Here is a 22,484-nt window from a genome sequence, read left to right as displayed (position 1 = left end):
TAAAAACATACAGTAGCTTCAATTATCTACAGTTTGAACTTGAGTACTTTTTTTTTCATCTGTGGTAAAATTTGGGTTCAACTTCCTTTTCTATTCATACTCAAATGATCATGCTACGGTACAAGCAACAGAGGCTCAGTTTGAGTGGAGTGGCTCAGGGGTGCCATGCAGTAACAGTACGTGCATAGTATTTAACAAATGTACAACAACAGCAACAGGACTTATTGTGTTCTCTTGTCACACAGGAAGTTGGCTTGGTTTTAATTACATCAGTTCAAAAGGAAGTATGTTACTTCATCTGTTGTAGTCCAGCTCAAATACAAAAACTGAAGTACTTCCATCCATCAACCAAAGAAAGAGCTCTTTCTATTTGTGTCGCCTTTTCTGGTAAGAAATTTGACCTGATTTTAAGCTAAAACATCATTTCTCTTCTGTTAGGTGGGGGTTGTTTCTGCTGTAGAAGTTCAATGATGAACTCGCGAAACAGACTGTGGATTATCTTAGTTTTTCTACGTTGGGTCTATGAAGCTGTAACCATTTATGGGTAAAACATCTAAATAGTAGCAGATTTATATTTTGATAGGAGCCAACCAAAAAGGAATTTGTGGGCTGTAACAGAATATAAGCAGCACTGTTAAGATGAATATTTTGTCAGCGATATATCTGTTGCTGTTGTCTGACCTTGACCGAATCAATTCTATCAGCTAGTGGATAGATTTAAATTATATCACAAAATTACCAAAATGAATGAATTCATGAAAATTCATACTAACATCTTCTCTCTTTTTGTTTACCATTCATATAATCTACATGAAACCTTACAAAAAAAATAATATATGGTGAGATTCTGTTTAGCAGAACTAAAATAAGAGTATGAGAAGTTACTTCAGCAGTATTGGGCTTGAACTGAAATAGCACAAAGTCGTTGGTGTGGTATGAGGATTAAGTTTAAAACTGTGCTGTTTTGATTGCATTCATGGATCTCTATTGAATCTTGGCTTTGTGATGCATGTTTTTGGTGTAAATATTTGCATGTATGAGATTTTGTTTCCTATCTCACTTAGCACGTACATTATTTGTAATTGTTTAAAAAAAAAAAAAAAAGTAACTAGTGTTGTGTTTACAACTCTAGGTTAAGAGATGAGGGTCATTGTGGAGCTGTTGGTGACTATGTTGACAGCCAGCATGTTCTCGAGTGTCTTCTTTCTTAGAGGTGAGTGTTTTGTTCAGTCCCTTATACTGAGAGATGTATGATACTTTAAAGTCATTTTAAAGACTGGTGCAAACAACTTGATGATTTATGCTTACATGCAGCACAGGAACAACAGCTGCAACGTCTTACTGCTGATCATCTTGTTCTTTATGCGTTACATTAACGCTCACTGGACTTTAAATTTATTTTCCTTACATGCACTCTGTGAGCAGATTACGTACACTGTAAGATTGTTTCTCGTTGTCGACTGCACAGCTCCTACATTGCACCTTTTGTACATTTGTGTTTTTGATCTTTTTTATATTTTACATTTTTAAATTCTATAGTGTTTATTGTAATAGCTTCTTGTACTTTACTATTTCAGTTGTTGCTAGTTCGGCTTTATTTCCTTGTTAATTGTTTAGCATCAATACACCAAGACAAATTCCTTGTATGCGTAAATGTACTTGGCAATAAACCCCGATTCTGATTCTGAAAGTACCATGCGTGTCCATCCTAGAGCTTTGTCACACATTGTATTAATAATGAGTCTGTTGTTCAGGTGCACTGGCAGCTTGTGGTTTTGCTACAGCCCTCTTCATCACGACACCACAGCAGATGGAAGCACTGAGTGGATCTTGTTTGCAGATCCCATGTACCTTTAGGCCGAAAACAGAGTTTGACAGCACAGGACAAATCTTCGGAATATGGATCAAAAACTATCCCTTTTTTCTTGACAGACCAGGAAATGTGATTTTCAACAGTAGAGGGACAATCAGAATCTATCCAATGAATATAACTGGAAACCTCAGTGAGAAGCAATGCACCACCTTATTTTCTCCAATAATCTCAACATATGACGACACATACTTCTTCAGAACCGAAGGTGCATTCACTGCAACAGCTCTTTGTGATCCTCTTCGAATAAGAGTTACAGGTAATGTTTTTTTTTCTTTCATATTTTTTTTTCTATGTAGATTTTGTTTTATCCATCTAAAGATGGCAGTAGTGGTGTTCCTGAAATATCATATATTTGTAAGGAAATTCACAATTTCCAAACTTGTATTCAGATTCTCCTCCGAGCCCCAGATTTAAGATCTCAGGAGATCTGAAGGAGAAGGAGTCTGTCACTATAACCTGCTCAGCTTCCACTCCCTGTCCACTCTCCCCTCCTAAACTCACCTGGAATCTCAAACAAGACTCTCTCAACAACATGGAGGAAAACCCAGATAAAACCTTCACGACTAAAATCCAGGAGCAGATCACTCTGACGGACAAACATGATGGATACAACATCACCTGTTCTGCCACATATCCTGTGAATGAAGGAAAAGAAGTCAAGACAGCAGAGGAGACACAGACTCTCAGAGTTTCATGTGAGACAACCAGAGATTGTTATTGGATCCTGTCAGAATGAGATGATTTTAAAGATGTTTGCTGTTTTTAATGAAATACAATTATCTAACATTTTCCTCAGATTCTCCTAAAAACACCTCAGCGTCCATCAGTCCATCAGGTTTGGTGTCAGCAGGTATTCATGTGAACCTGACCTGCTCCAGCAGAGCCAATCCTCCTGTCAGCAGCTTCACCTGGTTCAAGATCAGCAGAGATGGACCCATGATCGTATCTGAAGGAGAGTTTTACAGCTTTAATGCCACAGAGAGAGGAGTTTATTACTGTGTGTCCATGAATGATCTCGGTAATCAGACATCACCACGGATCCATTTGAATATAAAAGGTAAACACAGAACTGTAGTAATGAAATATCCATCTTGATAATGAAGGTAAACATTAGAGTTGAATGAACCCACTCACTTTGAAACTCGCTCCTGTGATGACTGTTTGGTTTTAGTTGATCTTTGCGCCCCCTGTGGACAAAGTGGTACATGTCTTTGCTGAACCGGACCTGTATATTATCAGACACCTACACCATGGCAACATTTACAGGCATTTAAAATAATATAGAAATAATCTTGTCCCTGATTGCCTTGTTTGATGGTCATAAACTGGCATCAAAGTTAGTTTCAGTCGGTTAAGAAATAAAACTGCTCATAGGAGCTTTAACATGTGTCAGCAGTGTCAGGTCAGTTGTATTTCATGTCTTTTGAGCAGGACTGACTGATGGATCTCAAAGGGGAGCAGTTATTGGAGGAATCATTGGGATCATCTTACTCATCTGCTTGGTAGTCGGTGTAATTCTGTAAGTGTCGGAAACTAAAGCAGTTTCTCAAATTACATATTTTATACATTTAGTCTGCATACTAATTCAAATGTATTATTAATGGTTTATTTGCAGTGCTCTCGTGTTTTGGAGACGGTTAAAATCAAATGGCTCATCTCAACAATCTCTGGTAGGGCTAATCTTTTTGATACAAACATGCTCAATTAACATATTGCATCGGTTTTATTGTAATGTTTATTAAAAGCATTTTCACAAAGCAGTCAAGGACGGAGTAAAAATGTGTTGAAACAACACATGTGACACCATATCCTGTAAGCTAATTATTGTGGTTGAAGGAAACAAACAACCTGTACCTCAAAAGAAAATGTGTTTTAAATATTTTTTAGATGTCTTGTTGTTGAGTAACGCTGTTGCATGATTTACAAATTCTAATTACCATCTACATTCAGATATTCAATAAAAGTCATGTTTTTTTCAACCCCCAGTGTCAAACAGGTGAAGAACTGGCAAAAAGAGACACTGACGAAGGCATCCACTATGGAGAGATAAACTTCTCCAAGAGTAATCCTGAACCGTCCTCAAACCCAGGGCAGGACATTGGACCGCAGCAGGAGACGCTGTATGCACAGGTCAAAGGGTCTGGCTTCACAAGGGCGAGCGACAGCCCTGAAGATATCTATGCTGAAGTGAAGAATAATTAACAGGTGGAAGAAATGAGTCATTTTGCATGCATACGCAGATAGCATATAAAAATAATGAATGACAATATACTTTTTTTTTTTCCTACATGTTTTATTCTTTATGGTAAATTAGAAAAAATGTTGGATCCTGGAAATTAAAATGTAGTCTCTGCTGACTAAGGAGAAACTCCACATCTCCATGTCCTACAGTGTTCATATGTCAGTCATTAATACGGCCCTAGGTGTGTGCTAGCATCAAGCAGCTGTTGGAATGTAAACTGTATATAAATGTCAAATAAGCACACGGGTACAATTAGCGACAAAACTCCTACTTGTAGCTTGAGGTTTGTAGCTGATACAATCAGGGTAGCATACAGAATAAGCACATCTGTGTACCCACCTCTTGGACTTTGTCAAGTCTTATTGTTAAAAACATAAATGTTACACATTTGAATTTGAAAAACTCAAAATACTCCTGCAGCTACAACACTTTTTTTTGGTGTTACTTATGTTTATGTTCAAATCATATCTGCCTGAAAACCATTTGCAAGAAAATATTTCCACTGCTAAAAACGTCCTTTTTACACATTTACACAATTGGAGGCTTGCACGCATTTTCTGCTCACACTTACACTTAAAGTTAAATACACCTACAGGCCGTGAAATAAGTTGTGAACATAATTTAACAAGATCAAAATCTGTAAGAACCATTTTGCCCTCATATATATATGTGACAATAAAGTCTGAAAACTAAAAAAAGTAATTTTTTTTCAAGAAAGGATTTTACTTTAGACCTTAAAGACTAATGTCTTTTACAATGAACATTAGTAATGACTATTGTTAAACTTGTCATGTCTTGCCACTGTCTGGTTTTGTGTGGTTTTGTCTGGCTGATGTGGCATTAAATGTGATGAAACATTTAAGATATGAACACTTAACATTTAATTGGTGAGACTTCCTGAACCACAATTAACTACTGGTAGATTTAAACCTTTTTTAAAGCATTCCTCTTAGAGGCAACCAATATGTTGGCGTCTCATCATTGTTGTTAAAGTCTTCTTTTTAAAAATGTAACCCTTATCATGTTCCTTTATAATGGGGAACAAAACGGATACAGCATATTACTGATGTGGACTAATTAACAACACTTTCCTGTGGTTTTTCTCTTTAAAATCAGTCCTTCTTTCCTCTCTTTTAAATGCATGTAAAAATGTATGTTTGAAAGGTTAAAGGTGCACTATGGAGTTTTGGTAGAGAAATGTAAAAGTTGTAGAAGTGCACAGATTGTGTTATATGTGTTCATAACTCTATACACAAAAAATCTGGTCCCTGTAACACTGTTTGGAGATAAAATGCTAAGCGAGAAGTTGTGGTGGTGGACCGGCAAATGTGACACTGTAACTCTCCTGGTAGCTTTGTAGCTCCAAACAGAGTTCCTGGGACCCAGTTTTTCCTTTGAATAAAGTTTGTGTATTCACTTCAGAAGATAGAGCAGAGAATTGTTTCACTGCTCCAACTTTCACATTTCACTATAATCTAGAGAGTGCACCTTTAATTTAAATTTGAATGATAAGGAAAAGAGTGCGAGTACGCGGTTTACTGTTTATTTCTTTATTTGCATTACTATGCACATGTTTTTGTGAAGTGCATTTAGCAACTTATTATTTCATTTGTTTCAAGATTGTGTTGTTACACACAAGAATTCATTCAATTCATCAATCAATCTATATTTGTATCGCACAGACATCTGATTTTTTTTGCTCAGATCAGTTTTTTTTTGTCTGGCTGATCACATTTTTTATTTTTTTTTAAAGTGGCCCAGATCTGATTTGAGAAGATCAGATTCCATGTGACATGTGCTGTTCACACTGTTACAAAGGAGCAAAAATATCCAAATCCAAAAATGAGTAAACAACCAAACAGAATAAAGACACAACCCAGTTGGTTGAAAAGGCAAATTTACTTATATAAACCAACAAAAAAAAGTCCAAATATTTACTCAAATAAATGTACAAATCATTACAAAAAAAACACCTACGCATGATAATAAATTGGACCAAACAATAAGTTGAAAGGGGCAAAAACAATGAGTTTAAAGGGGGAAAACAGAGAATTATGGGGGAAAAAACAACAACAATCAAGTGCTAAAGGAGGCAAAAAAGTAGCAGTAACTGAAGGTCACCCTAAAGTTCTAAAAATTATGGCTGCAACATACTGCAAATAAATGCGGATTAACCGTACTCACCACCATGAGACTTTATGAAGAATAATTCAACAGAATCACGGGACAGGAAATGTGTCACACAGTTAAAACCAAACAAAGGAAACAAGTTCAAATGGGATGTACATACCTACAACAAACAAAGCTGCACCAGCATGGCAAGCAGGAGCGAGAGGGCTGCACGAAGTCCCAGGTATAGACTTACCAGGCAGGTAAGAGGCTTCATTCAACACCTGTACTGAACTCAAAATAATCTTCTTCATTGAGCTATGAATTGTTCTATCATTTTCTTTTTCTATCTTTTAAGTACAAAACTTTTTATCCTACTTTTTTTTTCATTTCTAGGGAACTCACACTTGGTCCAATGTTTCCAATATTATTATTGAAACCATATAACATGTTTAATATTGTAAAAAAACAAAAGTCAAACAGAGAAGTTATTGTGTCACTTTTGCATCTTTATGAAAATAAGACAAGGCATGTTCACTTGCAGTAAAATTATCAAAATAATGATTTGCATTGAGATGAGCTAAAGTTTAACTAGAAACGGACTGCCTCTCCCACAGGGTGCATGCAGGAAGGACAAAGAGTTGTTTAAATGCTGCAGCTCAGCAGGGTATCGCTCACTGAGAGAATCACTGGTTTGATGAGTTTACCTGATTTCACAACAAATTGTTTCTCTTTCTAAGGTCCAGGTTTTTTGGTAAGGTAAAATTCTACTTCTTAAAAACTCAAGCTGTTAAACCATCATCATTCATTATGGTGCTTTGATGAGTTTTTATCTTGAGGGAATGTGATGAGTTTGGTAAAATAAGCTCCACAACATGAATTTAAGCTCAGACAACAAGGAGGCTCTGTTTGAAGAATGTTTGGATTAACACATTGGAAAAATAACTTTTCTTTTTCAAATCCAGATGAAGCGTGTCATTGCCCTGTCAGTGGATATGTTTACAGACTACATGTTACTGAGTGCCTTCTTTCTTTCAGGTGAGTGTTTGTTTTCTGCCACTCGATCATAAACATTAATTATTTACAGTTTGACTTAATTCATAAACAAAGTATCAAGATGGGTAAAGTTTTTTCACCTGTTCATTTCCAGTACTGAATAAAGAGAAAGGTCATTACTGACTGTGTTGAGGGGAAAAGTGAAACACCGGACATGATGCTTCCTTTTTCTGTCTGTATTTGTAGACTTACAACAGAACTCCAAAAATGATGAAATGAACAAACACTGAGAAAAAGAAACAACAAAGATGCATACATGTCATGAAGCAGAGTATGGCTTTTGAAACTAATTCATGATCGGTTCACAATTTAAAACATCATTATAATACGCAATAAAGCATAACATTAAAAATCTAACAATTCATTTACATTTGAAGGTCTTTTTTAAAGAAGATCAGGAAGTTTGATGTTATTTCTTCATCCTAGCTCATAAATGAAATGGCTTTGGTCATTGATTTCTAAGGTTTTAATATCAAAGTTAAAAGAGTATTTGCAGAGTTGGGGGTAACTCACAAGACTGAAAAACTTATTTTCAACAATTCACACAATGGAGATCATTTCTTTTCAACTTTTCTTTTGGAAGCTCATTTGGGTTAAAGCCTGTTCTTTCTCAGCTTACATGTTAAACTAACTATACTTAGCTAGCTTTAGTTAGCCAGCTAGCTCTCTGATGTTATTATACTACTTTTCATGTAGTTTGTGGAATAATAAGTGTTTAGCTAACTAGTTAGCCTGGCTATCTTAGCTGTGTTGTTAGAAATTGTATCAACTGTTACATTTAATATTCATTTATAAAAGATGTGTATTCATTGTTTCTATAATTAATGATGACATCAGGAGATACAACTCAGAAGACATATATGTTTGTGCCTAATGTTTATAACGTCCACTAAAGAAATATGCACCGTGTGTGTATGATCCTCACTCTGCCAGTAAAGCGTCTGAATCCATCTGATGACTCATTGTTATCTGACCGAAAACCTACTAGTGGTTCATTTTCTTATCCCAGTTTCAGAGGGTTTAAGACAAAACAATCAAAGTTATTATTCGAGTGTAAAGTAGGGGGTAATTCACCAGACTGATACTTTCAACAATTCATGCATTCATTTTCAACTTTTTCTACAGCTCATTTGGGCTAGACGGTGGCTCATCTTTCATTTTCTCAACAGCATCAGAGGGATTAAAGATTGTGTGTTTTCATTAAGAACAAGGAGGTAGTTATATGCAAAGCTTGTAGGCGCAGGGAACAAAAAGTTTTAATTCATCGCAACATTTCCACCGCAGAGTTCTTCTTCAGGTGATCACTTTTTGAACAAAGGATGGAGGCCACGCATACATATAGATTTCAACAAGGATTTGAATCCGGGACCCCCACTTCAAGGACCACAGCCCCTGTGCATGGGGCGCTAACTTACCACTAGGCCACCGGTGCCCCAGGAGTAGGACTTTTTAACTGATCACAAAAGTTATTGATGGTTTAATAAGCTGCTGGAAAGGGATAATAATCCGGTTGGGTTAGCCACATTTATCTTAATCATCTAAAACATTTTGCTCATCCATTTAATTTGCATTTTCATTCCAATGCACTATTTCTGTACGGATTTAAATACTTTTTTGGTCTGTTTAGTTTAGTTTTGTTGCTTAACCTCTGATGGAGAATGTGTGCCCAATGCATGGGAGGGAGGGATAAAGACGGAGGATAATGTAAGGGATAATAACAATTTGGTAAGGGCTCATTCCCAGGTAGACACTATAACCAGCTGAATTGTAGTTGATATATAACAGAATATATTCCACATTATGTTTATCACAGGTTCTTTTGTTACAGGTGTTTTGGCAGATTGTTCTGAAGGGTCAGATCTCTTCATCACTACACCAAAGATGGAAGCACTGAATGGAACTTGTCTGAAAATCCCATGTAACTATAGTGTTAAAAATGAAAGAGAGTTTGACAACAAAAGAGAAACATTTGGAATATGGTTTAAAGAAGACAAAGAGACCTCCAATCCAAAGAATGTGTTTTTTAACAGTAGTGGCACAGTGAACAAATTTCAAATGAACATAACTGGAAACTTGAGAATGAAAAACTGCACCACTCTGATTTACAACATGAAGACGACATATGAAGGCGTATACTACTTCAGAATCATGAACTGGCCTTTCAGGGCAACAGCTGTTTGTGATTCTCTTCAAATAAAAGTCAAAGGTAAGATACTTATGTTTTCTTTCACTCAGACTGTAGAGTTATGACTTAGAATACAAATTGTTTCAGCTTTTGTCTGAGCAGAACTTATTCTATTTTCCAGGCTCTCATTATGGCAAGGGTTAGAGACAGATGATACACCGTTTTCTTTTAATTTTGCAATTAACAGTGTGGTCCAGTCAGTGAAATATCTTTAATTTAAACCCACAGATTCTCCCTCAAGCCCCAAACTAATCATCCCAGGAGACAAAGTACACACACATTTTCATATATGACATTACAAACCTTCTCCATGAAGTTTCCATGACAGAATATTAACGTGGTAATGATGACAGGCGGTGGCTGGAAGTTTGGGAAGAGTATAGTAGAAAAACATTTTAGAAAGGACAGTCACTGTCAGCTAGTCTATTGGTTAAAGTAATCTTTGTTTGATTTGAACACACAGATTCTCCTCCGAGCCCCAAACTAATCATCTCAGGAGATCTGAAGGAGAAGGAGTCTGTCACTATAACCTGCTCAGCTTCCACTCCCTGTCCACTCTCCCCTCCTAAACTCACCTGGACTCTCAAACAAGACTCTCTCAATAACATGGAGGAAAACCCAGATAAAACCTTCACGACTAAAATCCAGGAGCAGATCACTCTGACGGACAAACATGATGGATACAACATCACCTGTTCTGCCACATATCCTGTGAATGAAGGAAAAGAAGTCAAGACAGCAGAGGAGACACAGACTCTCAGAGTTTCATGTGAGACAACCAGAGATTGTTATTGGATCCTGTCAGAATGAGACGATTTTAAAGATGTTTGCTGTTTTTAATGAAATATGTTTATCTTACATTTTCCTCAGATGCTCCTAAAAACACCTCAGTGTCCATCAGTCCATCAGGTTTGGTGTCAGCAGGTATTCATGTGAACCTGACCTGCTCCAGCAGAGCCAATCCTCCTGTCAGCAGCTTCACCTGGTTCAAGATCAGCAGAGATGGACCCATGATCGTATCTGAAGGAGAGTTTTACAGCTTTAATGTCACAGAGGGAGGAGTTTATTACTGTGTGTCCATGAATGATCTCGGTAATCAGACATCACCACAGATCCATCTGAGATTTGAGGAGAAAGGTGAACACTACATTTACTTTGACAACCATTGAGGCAATCTGCTATTTTCACTCTTCCAGCCTTCTGTTGCTTCATGCCTGACTTTTTGTGTTTTTTGCTGCTTTACCTGTTTAGCACTTTGATATAGTAACATCAGAAGTTTCCACTTTGTATTTTATATTGGTCTGGTTTATTCACTAGCTGTGCTTGCGAGCTCTCTACACTGGGAGGCAATCATTGGTGGAATCCTTGGGATCATTGCGTTCATCTGTCTGGTTGTCTTTGTTTGGTAAGTACCACAGATGGAAGCTGATGACTCAGTTACTGGCACTGGCATTTCAGCAGCACTTGAAAATATATAAATACAAATCTCCAGAAAACAATGAATCAAACCTGGAACAAAGTACAATCTAACAGCCTGTCATGTCTTCTAGGTGTTTAAAGTCAAAACACCCAACTGCACAACGGACTCAGGTGGGAAAACACAAAACTGTGACTCACAGACTCACAGTGCTGCACTTTTTGACATCTGCTCACGTTGTCCATCTGTCACTCACAATTTCTAAACATCCACTTTAATGACTTTTTCTCAGCAGTCTCTGGGCTGTGATGTAACTCTCACGTTTACAAAATTAAGATGAAAAGTTGAGATGAACCTGTACTCATTCAAAACAAAAAGAAAACTCCTGGTCAACTTTTAAAGATTTATATTTGGGGCTTTTTGTGCCTTTATTTAAGAGATAGGACAGTGGATAGAGTTTGAAATCAGGGAGAGAGAGAGAGAGAGAGCGAGAGAGAGAGAGAGAGAGAGAGAGAGTGAGGAACAGGTCAGATTTAACCCTGCAGCTGTCTGCTTGGAGGACTAATGCCTCCGTACATGGGGGGCACCCACTAACCACTGTACCACCGGTGCCCCCCTGGTCAACTTTGAATCCTTTTAGTAGTTTGGTCAACATGGTGTTAACTTTTATGTCCTGACCAAATAGGGATGTGAACCAGGGGCCTTCTGACTGTAAGGGAATATGATATCCACCTTTAGCCCCTTTAAAAATGCCATTTTTAACATATATATATTTTACATGTGGGACAACGTCATGATAAGATCCTTTTGACTCATAATTTTAATTTCTATTGAACCATTTTTGGAAATATGAAAACTTTACATTAGTTGAGATGAAGTAAAAACACAATATTAAGTTATCACAACACTTTCACACATTTCTAGTAAAACTGAGAATGACTACATTTTTTTAATCAGTGATGAGATGGGTCTGAAAATATTTATTGCATCCTGCTGAAGGTTCAACCCACAGGTCTAATGGTGATTTGTTTTTTTCAGAGTCAACCAGGTGAAGAGATGTCTGCTGAGGAGCCAGCAAGGAAAACAGAGGAAGAAGTACAAGAAAATATCCATTACGGAGAGATAGACTTCTCCAAGATGAGACATGAAGAGTCCTTTAACTCGGTACAGGACTGAGGACAGCAGCAGGAGACACTGTATGCACAAGTCAAAGTGTCCGGGAGAGGAAACAGTGGAGCACAGACTGCTGGCAGCCCAGACGATCTCTACGCTAAAGTTAGGAAAAAAATATAACCAGATGAAGATGTAAAACTTCTACATTTTTAAACAATTATGATGTTAACTACATGTATCATAAAAAAAAAACATCCACAATACTGTCTGAAAAAGAGACAGTAAATATGGTGCAGGGCTGAGCGTCTCCAAACGAGGACATCTGCTGGATGGATGGAGCAATGCAGTGAAGCTGTAATGCAGCTAAAGGAAGTGACAGAGAGGCAGAACAGGCAAGCAGTACTGAGACAGCTTTATAACAGTGTAGATGACCTCTGATTCAACAACATTTAAAACATCTTAGGGACACTTTCAAAGGTTGTTGGTAAACCGATTGCACCTAATGCTATGACTGCACTATTTGGTGTTACTCCATCCACAGTATCACTTTCCTCCATAGAAGCAGACTTTACAGCCTTTGTTACCCTCGTTTGCCAGACGCCTAATATTATTGAAGTGGGAATCCTCGACTTTGGTTACTACTTGTATTTTTACCTGTATTGTTGTTGTATTGATTATTTTAATGTATGGGTTACTGCCCTATTTTTGTTTGTTCACCTTTGAAAAAGGTAATAAAAAAAAGGGAAAAAAAACATTTTGATCATTTGAAGCATTTCTCATCAGGCCTTGGTAAATGTTATTAAGTTATAAAGTTATAAAGTTGCATTATTAGTAATCCTTTCAGTACAAGGAAACTGAGACAGACATCTCCCTTTTTTATTTTAATAAACACAAATAGTTTGACATGTCAGTCTGTTCGACATGTTTGATGTTATATAGAAGATGAAACTACATCTGTGAGTGTCTGATAAGCCTATAAGAGAAGTGGTTGGATATAAAAAGATGAAAAAGAGGGGAAGTATAACAACCAGAGAGATTGTTTGTTGAACTGGACTCGGCCATGGTTGTTGTGCTCACTGTCCATGTTGTGGTGGATAATTTACTGCGTACCTGCCCATATTTAAACCCATGAATGTGTAACCTTTATGTGAAACTGGACCAAATGGACTTCATGCTTGTCTTTGTTTTATTTTATTTATAGGCAGCGGGGACGCACAGCGGGGAGTACGTGTGGGATCCAGACCACTTCTTGCATGTGGTGTGGTCGGCCTGCTGGTGGTGGACACTCAAGTGTTTGGAAGATTGTCTTTTTTCTTGCAGTGTAAGTTGCAGCGTTAGTGATCACAGTGAGCTTACATGGTGGTATCTAGTGGAGTCTGTGATAGAATCTCCCTGCGGTAAGTACCCGGTCTGGTTATATTTGTTATAGTTTATTTAAATCAGTAGCTATAACTTTTAGATATTTATTATTGTGAAATAAAAAATATCTTTCTATTAAACTTTGTGTTGCTTTCTATTTGCTCAGGTACTCCAGCACCAAGTATATCATTTTTAAATAAATATGATTGGTGAACTGAATGCACGTCTCCTGCTCTCCTTGAAGGAACATATTTGAAGCCGAGGCCAATCAGGACCTATAGGTTAATATAGCCTTCATATCTGTCTTTAAACACACTACTAAAAAAGGGAAACACTTTAAATAAAACAGAAGAGGTGTCAAACACTAACTTCCTCATTCTCACGGTACAAGAAGAAAGGAATAAATCTTTTGTGGTTTTTGTGTCTTAGCAGCGAGGTGACTGGTTTGTTGCAGTTCTGCGGAAATTTAAAAATCGTCTTTTTTCTACATTTTCTCTGTTTAAGCTCCTGGAGGTTTGTTTGGTAAGATCAGGTATGACTGCTATTTATGTTTTAGTTTTCAGCAGCTTTTATTTTCTTTCAGTGAAATTGACTGTTTTGTTCATCCAACTCTTTAACTAGGACTTTGAAGAGTAACTTAGTTTTTAATTCCAGGTGATGGGTGTTACTGCAGTCCTGTCAGTGAACATGGTAACAGCCATCATGTTACTGACTGTCTTCTCTCTTTCAGGTGAGCTGTTTGTTCACTTACTTTCATTCAAAGATGTTTAATCTGTACAGTTTGAACTTCCTGTAGAAACAAAGCAGAGAGAAGAGTGCAGAGAGAGTTTCTTCTTTCATCTCTTCATGTCCTGACTGAAAAGTGAAATGTTTTAGACTGACTTTGTGAACAAGAGAGAAAAAGACCAGAGCACACCACATTACTTCTTAGACTCTCATTAACATCCTCTATATGAAGATCCTGCTCCACATTATAATAACTGATGGTCTGCTTTACAGAAGCGTCAGATGTATGTCGGACTTATTGGTCAGCGCTCTTCATCACTACACCAAAGAAGATGGAAGCACTGAGTGGAACTTGTCTGAAAATCCCATGTAGCTTTAGTGTTAAAGAAGAAAAAGAGTTTGACAACACAACAGAAACATTTGGAATATGGTATAAAGAAGACGAAGAGACCAATCCAAAGAATGTGGTTTTTAACAGTAGTGGCACAGTGAACAAATTTGAAATGAACATAACTGGAAACTTGACAATGAAAAACTGCACCACTCTGATTTACAACATGAAGACGACATATGAAGGCGTATACTACTTCAGAATCATGAACTGGCCTTTCAGGGCAAATGCTATTTGTGATCCTCTTCAAATAAAAGTCCAAGGTAAGAGAGTTTCATTTTCTTTTAATCAGACTATAAAGGTTTTATTAAGAAACAATAAATCATTGTCATAGCACGAGTTGAACTCTGATTAAATACTGAGACTCTTTTTACTGGTTGAGATTGAAGGGTCCAATCTTGGCACACTAAGAAGCAGAAAAACATTTTAATTTAAAGTTTTTAATTACAGTGCTGTCAGCTTTTGTCTTAACATCATTAGGACCATTTTTTCCTTGTAACATTTTTCAACCCCTCCCCCCTCCTCTCCCATACACACACAAACATATACATGCACACACAAAAAAAACAACAACAATGTAACAATGATAAGTATCCTACCCTTCCTTCTTACAAAGTACACACACATTTTTATATATGACATTACAAACCTTCTCCATGAAGTTTCCATGACAGAATATTAACGTGGTAATGATGACAGGCGGTGGCTGGAAGTTTGGGAAGAAAAACATTTTAGAATTTTTTTTTAGAAAGGACAGTCACTGTCAGCTAGTCTATTGGTTAAAGTAATCTTTGTTTGATTTGAACACACAGATTCTCCTCCGAGCCCCAAACTAATCATCTCAGGAGATCTGAAGGAGAAGGAGTCTGTCACTATAACCTGCTCAGCTTCCACTCCCTGTCCACTCTCCCCTCCTAAACTCACCTGGAATCTCAAACAAGACTCTCTCAACAACATGGAGGAAAACCCAGATAAAACCTTCATGACTAAAATCCAGGAGCAGATCACTCTGACGGACAAACATGATGGATACAACATCACCTGTTCTGCCACATATCCTGTGAATGAAGGAAAAGAAGTCAAGACAGCAGAGGAGACACAGACTCTCAGAGTTTCATGTGAGACAACCAGAGATTGTTATTGGATCCTGTCAGAATGAGATGATTTTAAAGATGTTTGCTGTTTTTAATGAAATATGTTTATCTTACATTTTCCTCAGATTCTCCTAAAAACACCTCAGCGTCCATCAGTCCATCAGGTTTGGTGTCAGCAGGTATTCATGTGAACCTGACCTGCTCCAGCAGAGCCAATCCTCCTGTCAGCAGCTTCACCTGGTTCAAGATCAGCAGAGATGGACCCATGATCGTATCTGAAGGAGAGTTTTACAGCTTTAATGCCACAGAGGGAGGAGTTTATTACTGTGTGTCCATGAATGATCTCAGTAATCAGACATCACCACAGATCCATCTGAGTGTTGCAGGTAAAAACTAGAAGTGAAAAAGCTTCTCTTCTTTTATTCTAATTTGTTCTTCTGTTGTTTTCTGTTTGTGTGTTTTGGTCGGTTATTTTCATCTCTTTTTGAATGTACCCTCTTTACTGCATTGGTATCAAACAGTTTAACAAATGATCGCTGCAATATTAACTCTAAATGTCTGCATACCACCCAACCTTTCTTTAATTCAGATATCACTAAAGCAAAACTATGTGGGAGATGTGACTCTATGTTTAAACACTTTAGACGACAAAAACAAGACAAAACAGAAACGAGCAGGAACTAGTGACATACTGTGACATTATGTGTGTGTGTGCGTGCGTCTGTGTGTGAGTGTGTGTGTGTGTGTGTGTGTGTGTGTGTGTGCGTGTGTGTGTGTGTGTGTGTGTGTTGAGGATGTTGAAGGGCTGTGTGTGTTTGTGTGTTGTGCCCTGAAAAAGTGTAAAATGAATAAATGGACTCAAGACACGATGCTTCCTCTGTCAGCGTCATGCAGAATGAGGCATCGCAGCTGAGAGCTCCCCCTTCAGGCCTCAGCAGGCATAACTAATCAATCACATGCATTATCTTGATAGACATTACAGGTAGATGACAGATTCATAAATCTTGGCAGACATATCTGTATATTTCAAAGGTTTTTAACAAAAAAGTGTTTTAAATCCTTCAGACTGAATCTGTTTTAACACTGATATCTTTTACAAATTATTAAATTTACATGAACTTCTACAATTGTTTTATGACATTTTTTACAAGAATTTGCTGTTTTTTGTAACTAAAATCATATTTATTTCTCCATGAATTTATTTATAACTTATCAGTTATTTCAAATGAATTACACTTATAACACGTGTGTGCGAGTGTGTGTGTGTGTGTGTGTGTGTGTGTGTGTGTGTGTGTGTGTGTGTGCGTGCGTGCGCGTGTGTGTGTGTGTGTGTGTGTGTGTGTGTGTGTGTGTGTGTGTTCATGTGTGTGTGTGGGAGGAGAAAATGTAAGAAGTAAAGTGTAAGAGAAGTTTGGACTAGATAAAGAATGAATAGAGAGACAAAAATAAACAAGTTAATAAAATCCCCTACCCTACCTCAGTCAGCCTGCAGAGGGGGCCGGCTGATGACTGATGGCTCAAAGTCCCTCTTAGGAGAGTACCTACTCTGAAACAGGAACTAAAGAGGTTCCTCTTAACGGGTTCTAGGAACTAAAATAGTTCATAGTTCCTGCAGTGCGGGAACAATAAAAAAGGTGAGGGTTCAAACAGTTACTAGAACTATGACAAAGTTCCTGCGGTCTGAAAACACCTTTTGTCCTCATTACTAATAATTAATAACTTAAGAAATAATGTTAATGATTATTATTATTATTATTATTACTAAAACAATAAAAGCATTAATAATAATAATAAAAATAACAACAACTCCACTTGTTTTTCACTAAACAGAGAAACCTGTTGATGCTCCTCTTTCTCCTCTTTGGGGTTCAGCTGTTGGGATCATTGTCGTAGTCGTCTGCCTCGCTGTCTGTATTTGGTAAGTATCACAAATGAGTCTGTCATCTGCTGTCATTGTTTTCCAACAGAGGAGCAGTGCCTTTGCATTATACTGATGAATAAATCTCCCAAAAGGGAAAAAAAGTTGTTTCCTAACTTTGATCTTCTAGTTTCCAATCAGAAGTATCTCCTCATGTGGACTAGTTCATTAAGTCTCTATACACACTCTAATTCACCGACACCAGTATAACCATGATCTCTATTGTCTTTCAGGTGGTTAATGAGGAAACATCAAACTCCCCAACAGAACCAGGTGGGAACATACTTAACTCATACTTCAACACTGAACACTCTGTTATGTTTTAATATATCTGTTGACATTGACTGTGTCCTGCTGTGAGAAAGCTAAAGTCTTTATTTTAAGCAGGCAATATGTCAGAGGTCAGCTGGTGGTGGAAATATGAGTTGTAGTAGCAGTTTATTCAATCAGTGATTATTTATCTCCATAAAGATCTACATAGACGTTATACTCAAGTTAAAAATAACATACATACATAAAACAAATCAAAGAGGTGTAAGCTGAAACTTAAGTTTACTGTCTATACCTTGTTAACCCTTTAACTTCAACGTTTAAATAACACCAATAAAAAAACTAAGTTTCAAACATTTCATAGAAAATAAAACAAACTGGAGTTCAAAAACATTTCATAATAATCAAGTAGGAAGTCAAAAAACAAGACAGCCTGTCATTTGTATATTACCGGTATCCGTACTCTTTTAGGTTCTACTAATTAATAAACTCATATAAATGTATAAATGGTGCATTGGTTGGTTCACAGTATAGCTACATCTACTAACATTGTTTTTTGCTCTCCTCTAGGTATTGATCTTATATGTGGTCCCTCATACCTCCACACAGTCGATCATATAATGAGCTCTGATGCAGAATATCCTCACTTTTATTTAATATGACAATGTAATGTGTCATTTTAGATTTAATTTTATGCAGCTTCAAAAAAAGTTTATCGTCAATGATCCCACCATGAAATGTGTTTTCATTTTCCCTTTCTATATCGCAACATCTTTGATCTGGATTTTAACTTGATTTTAGAGTTTCCAGTTGCCAAAAATTAAACTTTATTTTGCACTTTCCACTGTATTCAGAAGCAGATATTTCCAGAGCAGTAAAGATCATCAGTAAATAATACACATTTTAAAAGTTAAGAAACTTAACAGATGTCATTAATATACAGTATTAAAAACATTCAGGACTTACAACCCACCCTTGAGGAACCCCACAAGTAACCTTTAATCGTTTAGATTTGGATTATTTTGTTGTACATATTGATTTCTTTCATCAAGGTAACTTTTCACCTAGCATCATTATAAAGAATAGTAAAGTGAATATTTGGTTTAAATTTGTGCATTAACAGTTTGCTTTGTTTGATAGAGATAAGTTGATACAAAATATTTACCTTAAGTGACTGCCAGATGTTACAATACATGACTATCATTTTAGATTGCAAATATATGAGTTATTGAGACAAACTTCAAAAAGAAATCAACTCCTGGACGGCTCTCCTCAGAAGTTTCATCACTTAGGGAGACAACATAGCACCTGCCTTTAATATGTTTTCTTGTTTGATTTCAGAGTCAAGGAGATGGTGTACTGGCTACTTATCAACCACCAAATGAAACAGAGGAAACCATCCATTACGGGGAGATCAACTTTTCAGTGCGAGGACCTGAACAGCTCTCTGTCTCAGTGCAGGACAGTGGACAGCAGCAGGATACACTGTATGCACAGGTCAAAGTGTCCAAGCCAGCAAGCAGCCGAACACAGCCTGCTGACGGTCCAGAAGATATCTACGCTCAAGTGAGGAAAAAATGAGTGGATTAAATTCATTTCATTAAGTTTCATTATACAACTTTTTTTTGTTCCTTTTTTTTTTTTTTTACTTATTACAGCTCATGTTTTATCTAGTTGAGCACAGCGTTAGGTCAGGAAGGCCACGGAGTCACACTCTACTATCATGCCAGAGTTTTAGTAACAGCTGATCTCACCCAAACCTCATCAGCTGATGGCCAGTTGATTTCTTTCAAAAGATTCTAAAATTGGCCAAATAATACTTATGACACCTTATTTTAACTGTTCTAACCTGCCTACTATTTGCTGCTCCCTCTGCAAGCCGCATTTGCAACTCTCCTCCACCCCAGCTCCTCCTTTCATGCTGTCCAGACTTAATCAATGTCATGCTGTTGTCATTGATGCCTGCTCTGTTTGGCTTTGCTGCTTCTCTCCCTGCCTTATGCTTTCCATGTTATCATGTGGAAGGGCAGGGAGATCCCAGACCAGAGCCATACTGCCAAATATAAATAATTGCAATTAAGTATTTTTTCTTGACAAAGGGGTCCTGACTGAAATCTTGTTGCTGTGTAATATTCAGCCTCTTATATATGTGCAACTAAAACATACAGAAGTCTATTAGGGACTTTTTTATATTAAACTTACTACAAGCAGTTGCAGTCCACATTTACTTTATTTTATCACCCTTTAATTTAATATGTTTAGTTTTATTGTAAAATGCTTTAATTTGATGGTTTTTGACGAGGCATGTTAAATCTCCATCACTTCTCTTTTATTTCCATTTTCTCACCTTGTTTGTTTCCCATGTTTTCATTTGTATTTTTGAAAAACTTCAAAAATAAGCACGAGGCAAAGCTTCTGCTTTTGAAGATATTTATTCATTGCACTGTAATAAAAACCTTGTCTCCTCAAAATACCTAATAATCTCAGTCGCACTTATTGGTCCAACATTTTATATTTATGTGTAAACATCACCTGAAATCAAGGAATTGAATCACAAACATTACAAAAGTGGCAAAATGGATTATGCATAGTATTCGTTGGGTACATGAATTAATATATTGACTACTTACAGGACTTTTTATTTTGTGTATATGTGAATATTAAGAGCGTTCTGTTAAACTTTTAATAAAGCATCTTTAAACAACTGATGCTTAAAATTCATTTGAAATCATTTTGTAAATAAAATGTTAAAAACTCATCCATCTCTGTCAGAATTTTGCTAAATCTTTGGGTATTAGCCTGTAAACATTAGAGGCCTAGAAACTGTATTGCTAAATGTCACAAAGGCCCTACAGAGCCAGGCTGACTGGGCTTTAGGACCATGCCAGGTTATGTGAGAGAATAGAGGTAGACATATGCTTCTCTTAATGACAAGTTTAACAACTACAAACAAATCTAACCTTCATGTTGCAAAGCAAACCTGTCCCTCAGTGATGCAGCATTCATGTCAAGTAGTGTCAATGTGTAGGATCTGCATCGTAGATTATTTTCACTAAAATCACTGACTGTGTTCACAGAGAAAGAACATCTGTCTCACTTTTCCTGAACTGAATCCCTTCAAATATTAACTTCTCTGTGTATGTGAACCCAGCCAGTGACTCTGGTTGCACCCTGATGGTCTAAATGTTGAGTCAGTGACCACCTCCCTGTTTCTGGATGGACTTCATGTTAGTAGGTTTTTAATTGTGTACTCTGTCCTCCAGAGCCTTCAGCTCAGCCTCCACCTGAGCTGGTAGATCAGCTCCAACCTGCTGAGTGAAGTAAGCTCTCAACTCTTTTGTCTCCTTCTGCCAGAAAGGAACAGGCACGTCAAACAGAGCACCCATATCCACGTTGCCACTCAGACCTTTAGTGTCGACGGCGCCATCTACTGGCAGCCAGCCGATAATGCTCTTCTTGGCTGCTTCATCCTCACTCTCTCTGCCGCAGCGCTTGAAGATCCACTCCAGCACGCGGGCATTTTCACCAAATCCGGGCCAGAGGAAGGAGCCAGATGCGGGGTCCTTCCTGAACCAGTTAACATGGAAGATCTTGGGTAAATGAGTGGGGGCCTTCCTGCGCTCCATGCTCAACCAGTGAGCGAGGTAGTCACCAAAGTTGTAACCGAAGAATGGACGCATGGCAAAGAGGTCATACATAATGACCTTTCCTGAAGGAAACATGACATCCTTTAGCAGTAGTTATAGTAACTTCCTCACCATCCTATCTTCAAAGAACAACTCTTAAATGATTTGTGTGAGCTTGTACCTTTATGCTCAGCAGCTGCCGTGGCCTCTGACCTCATGGCTGCTCCAACAAAGACTCCGTGCTGCCAGTTGAAGGATTCATAGACCAGAGGAACTCCTGACAACATCAGCATTTGATCAATTTCATGCACACTTGTTTGGGTTTTGGGAAATGTTGCTTGACTTGCCATGTTGATATTAAACACAGATTGTAGTGCACATGTTAAGAACAAGGCAGCACAAACAATGTGAAGCAGGAAGGTGCTGCTATGCTGTATATTATATTGTTATCACAGCAGCTACACTGTAACTGAGAGATCTGTTTTATGCACACCGTTGTAGTATTTAGTTTCAGTCTGAATCAGAGTACAACAGTGCAGGACTATGATAGTGGTGTAATACAGCTTAAGCTTTTTATAAACTAATTATAAGAAAACGTATTAAAAACATGTTCACACTATTTTTCCATGCTTTGAATAAAAGGACCTTTACCTTTATCTGAACTCATCAGCTCGTCTTTACCCATCCTGTCTCTTTTTCTCTTAAACAGGATGTTTTTCTTTCTCCAGTCCAGTGTCCTGCCTTTATTCAAGAGATAGGACAGTGGATAGAGTCGGAAATCAGGGAGAGAGAGAGAGAGAGAGAGAGAGAGAGAGAGAGAGAGAGAGTGAGGAACAGGTCAGATTTAACCCTGCAGCTGTCTGCTTGGAGGACTAATGCCTCCGTACATGGGGGGCACCCACTAACCACTGTACCACCGGTGCCCCCCTGGTCAACTTTGAATCCTTTTAGTAGTTTGGTCAACATGGTGTTAACTTTTATGTCCTGACCAAATAGGGATGTGAACCAGGGGCCTTCTGACTGTAAGGGAATATGATATCCACCTTTAGCCCCTTTAAAAATGCCATTTTTAACATATATATATTTTACATGTGGGACAACGTCA

At 37.6% G+C, this 22,484-nt stretch overlaps 3 protein-coding genes across 4 annotated transcripts; 2 read left to right on the top strand and 1 right to left on the bottom strand.

The window, feature by feature from the left end:
• The first annotated feature begins 306 nt into the window (after positions 1 to 306).
• On the top strand, positions 307 to 4,964 carry LOC109989775 (B-cell receptor CD22-like). Of its 2 annotated transcripts, XM_065948725.1 has the most exons (8): positions 307 to 387; positions 1,133 to 1,213; positions 1,755 to 2,129; positions 2,263 to 2,568; positions 2,670 to 2,930; positions 3,305 to 3,392; positions 3,489 to 3,543; positions 3,860 to 4,957. In XM_065948725.1, the coding sequence occupies exons 2-8, from the start codon at positions 1,141 to 1,143 to the stop codon at positions 4,073 to 4,075; spliced, it is 1,374 nt and encodes a 457-aa protein (XP_065804797.1). In that variant the 5' UTR covers positions 307 to 387; positions 1,133 to 1,140; the 3' UTR covers positions 4,076 to 4,957. The 2 variants fall into 2 exon arrangements, with proteins under 2 accessions (XP_065804797.1, XP_065804798.1); XM_065948726.1 differs by lacking the exons at positions 3,305 to 3,392; positions 3,489 to 3,543 and having other exon boundaries at positions 3,870 to 4,964.
• Positions 4,965 to 9,123: 4,159 nt separating this feature from the next.
• LOC110005791 (vascular cell adhesion protein 1-like) lies at positions 9,124 to 20,226 on the top strand. The gene is made up of 8 exons (XM_065948731.1): positions 9,124 to 9,486; positions 9,929 to 10,234; positions 10,336 to 10,602; positions 15,284 to 15,589; positions 15,691 to 15,951; positions 17,396 to 17,483; positions 17,717 to 17,756; positions 19,095 to 20,226. The coding sequence occupies exons 1-8, from the start codon at positions 9,162 to 9,164 to the stop codon at positions 19,332 to 19,334; spliced, it is 1,833 nt and encodes a 610-aa protein (XP_065804803.1). The 5' UTR covers positions 9,124 to 9,161; the 3' UTR covers positions 19,335 to 20,226.
• Positions 20,167 to 21,687, bottom strand: LOC110005793 (phosphoenolpyruvate carboxykinase [GTP], mitochondrial-like). The gene is made up of 2 exons (XM_020661070.3): positions 21,561 to 21,687; positions 20,167 to 21,462 (listed from the first exon to the last, which is right to left on the bottom strand). The coding sequence occupies exons 1-2, from the start codon at positions 21,670 to 21,672 to the stop codon at positions 20,993 to 20,995; spliced, it is 582 nt and encodes a 193-aa protein (XP_020516726.2). The 5' UTR covers positions 21,673 to 21,687; the 3' UTR covers positions 20,167 to 20,992.
• Between the last annotated feature and the right edge of the window lie 797 nt (positions 21,688 to 22,484).

This window comes from Labrus bergylta, chromosome 20 (genome assembly GCF_963930695.1).
Source record: "Labrus bergylta chromosome 20, fLabBer1.1, whole genome shotgun sequence".
Classification (NCBI taxonomy): Eukaryota; Metazoa; Chordata; class Actinopteri; order Labriformes; family Labridae; genus Labrus; species Labrus bergylta.
Note: the sequence above shows the minus strand (reverse complement) of the source record. Positions and strands in the feature narration are given on the sequence as shown.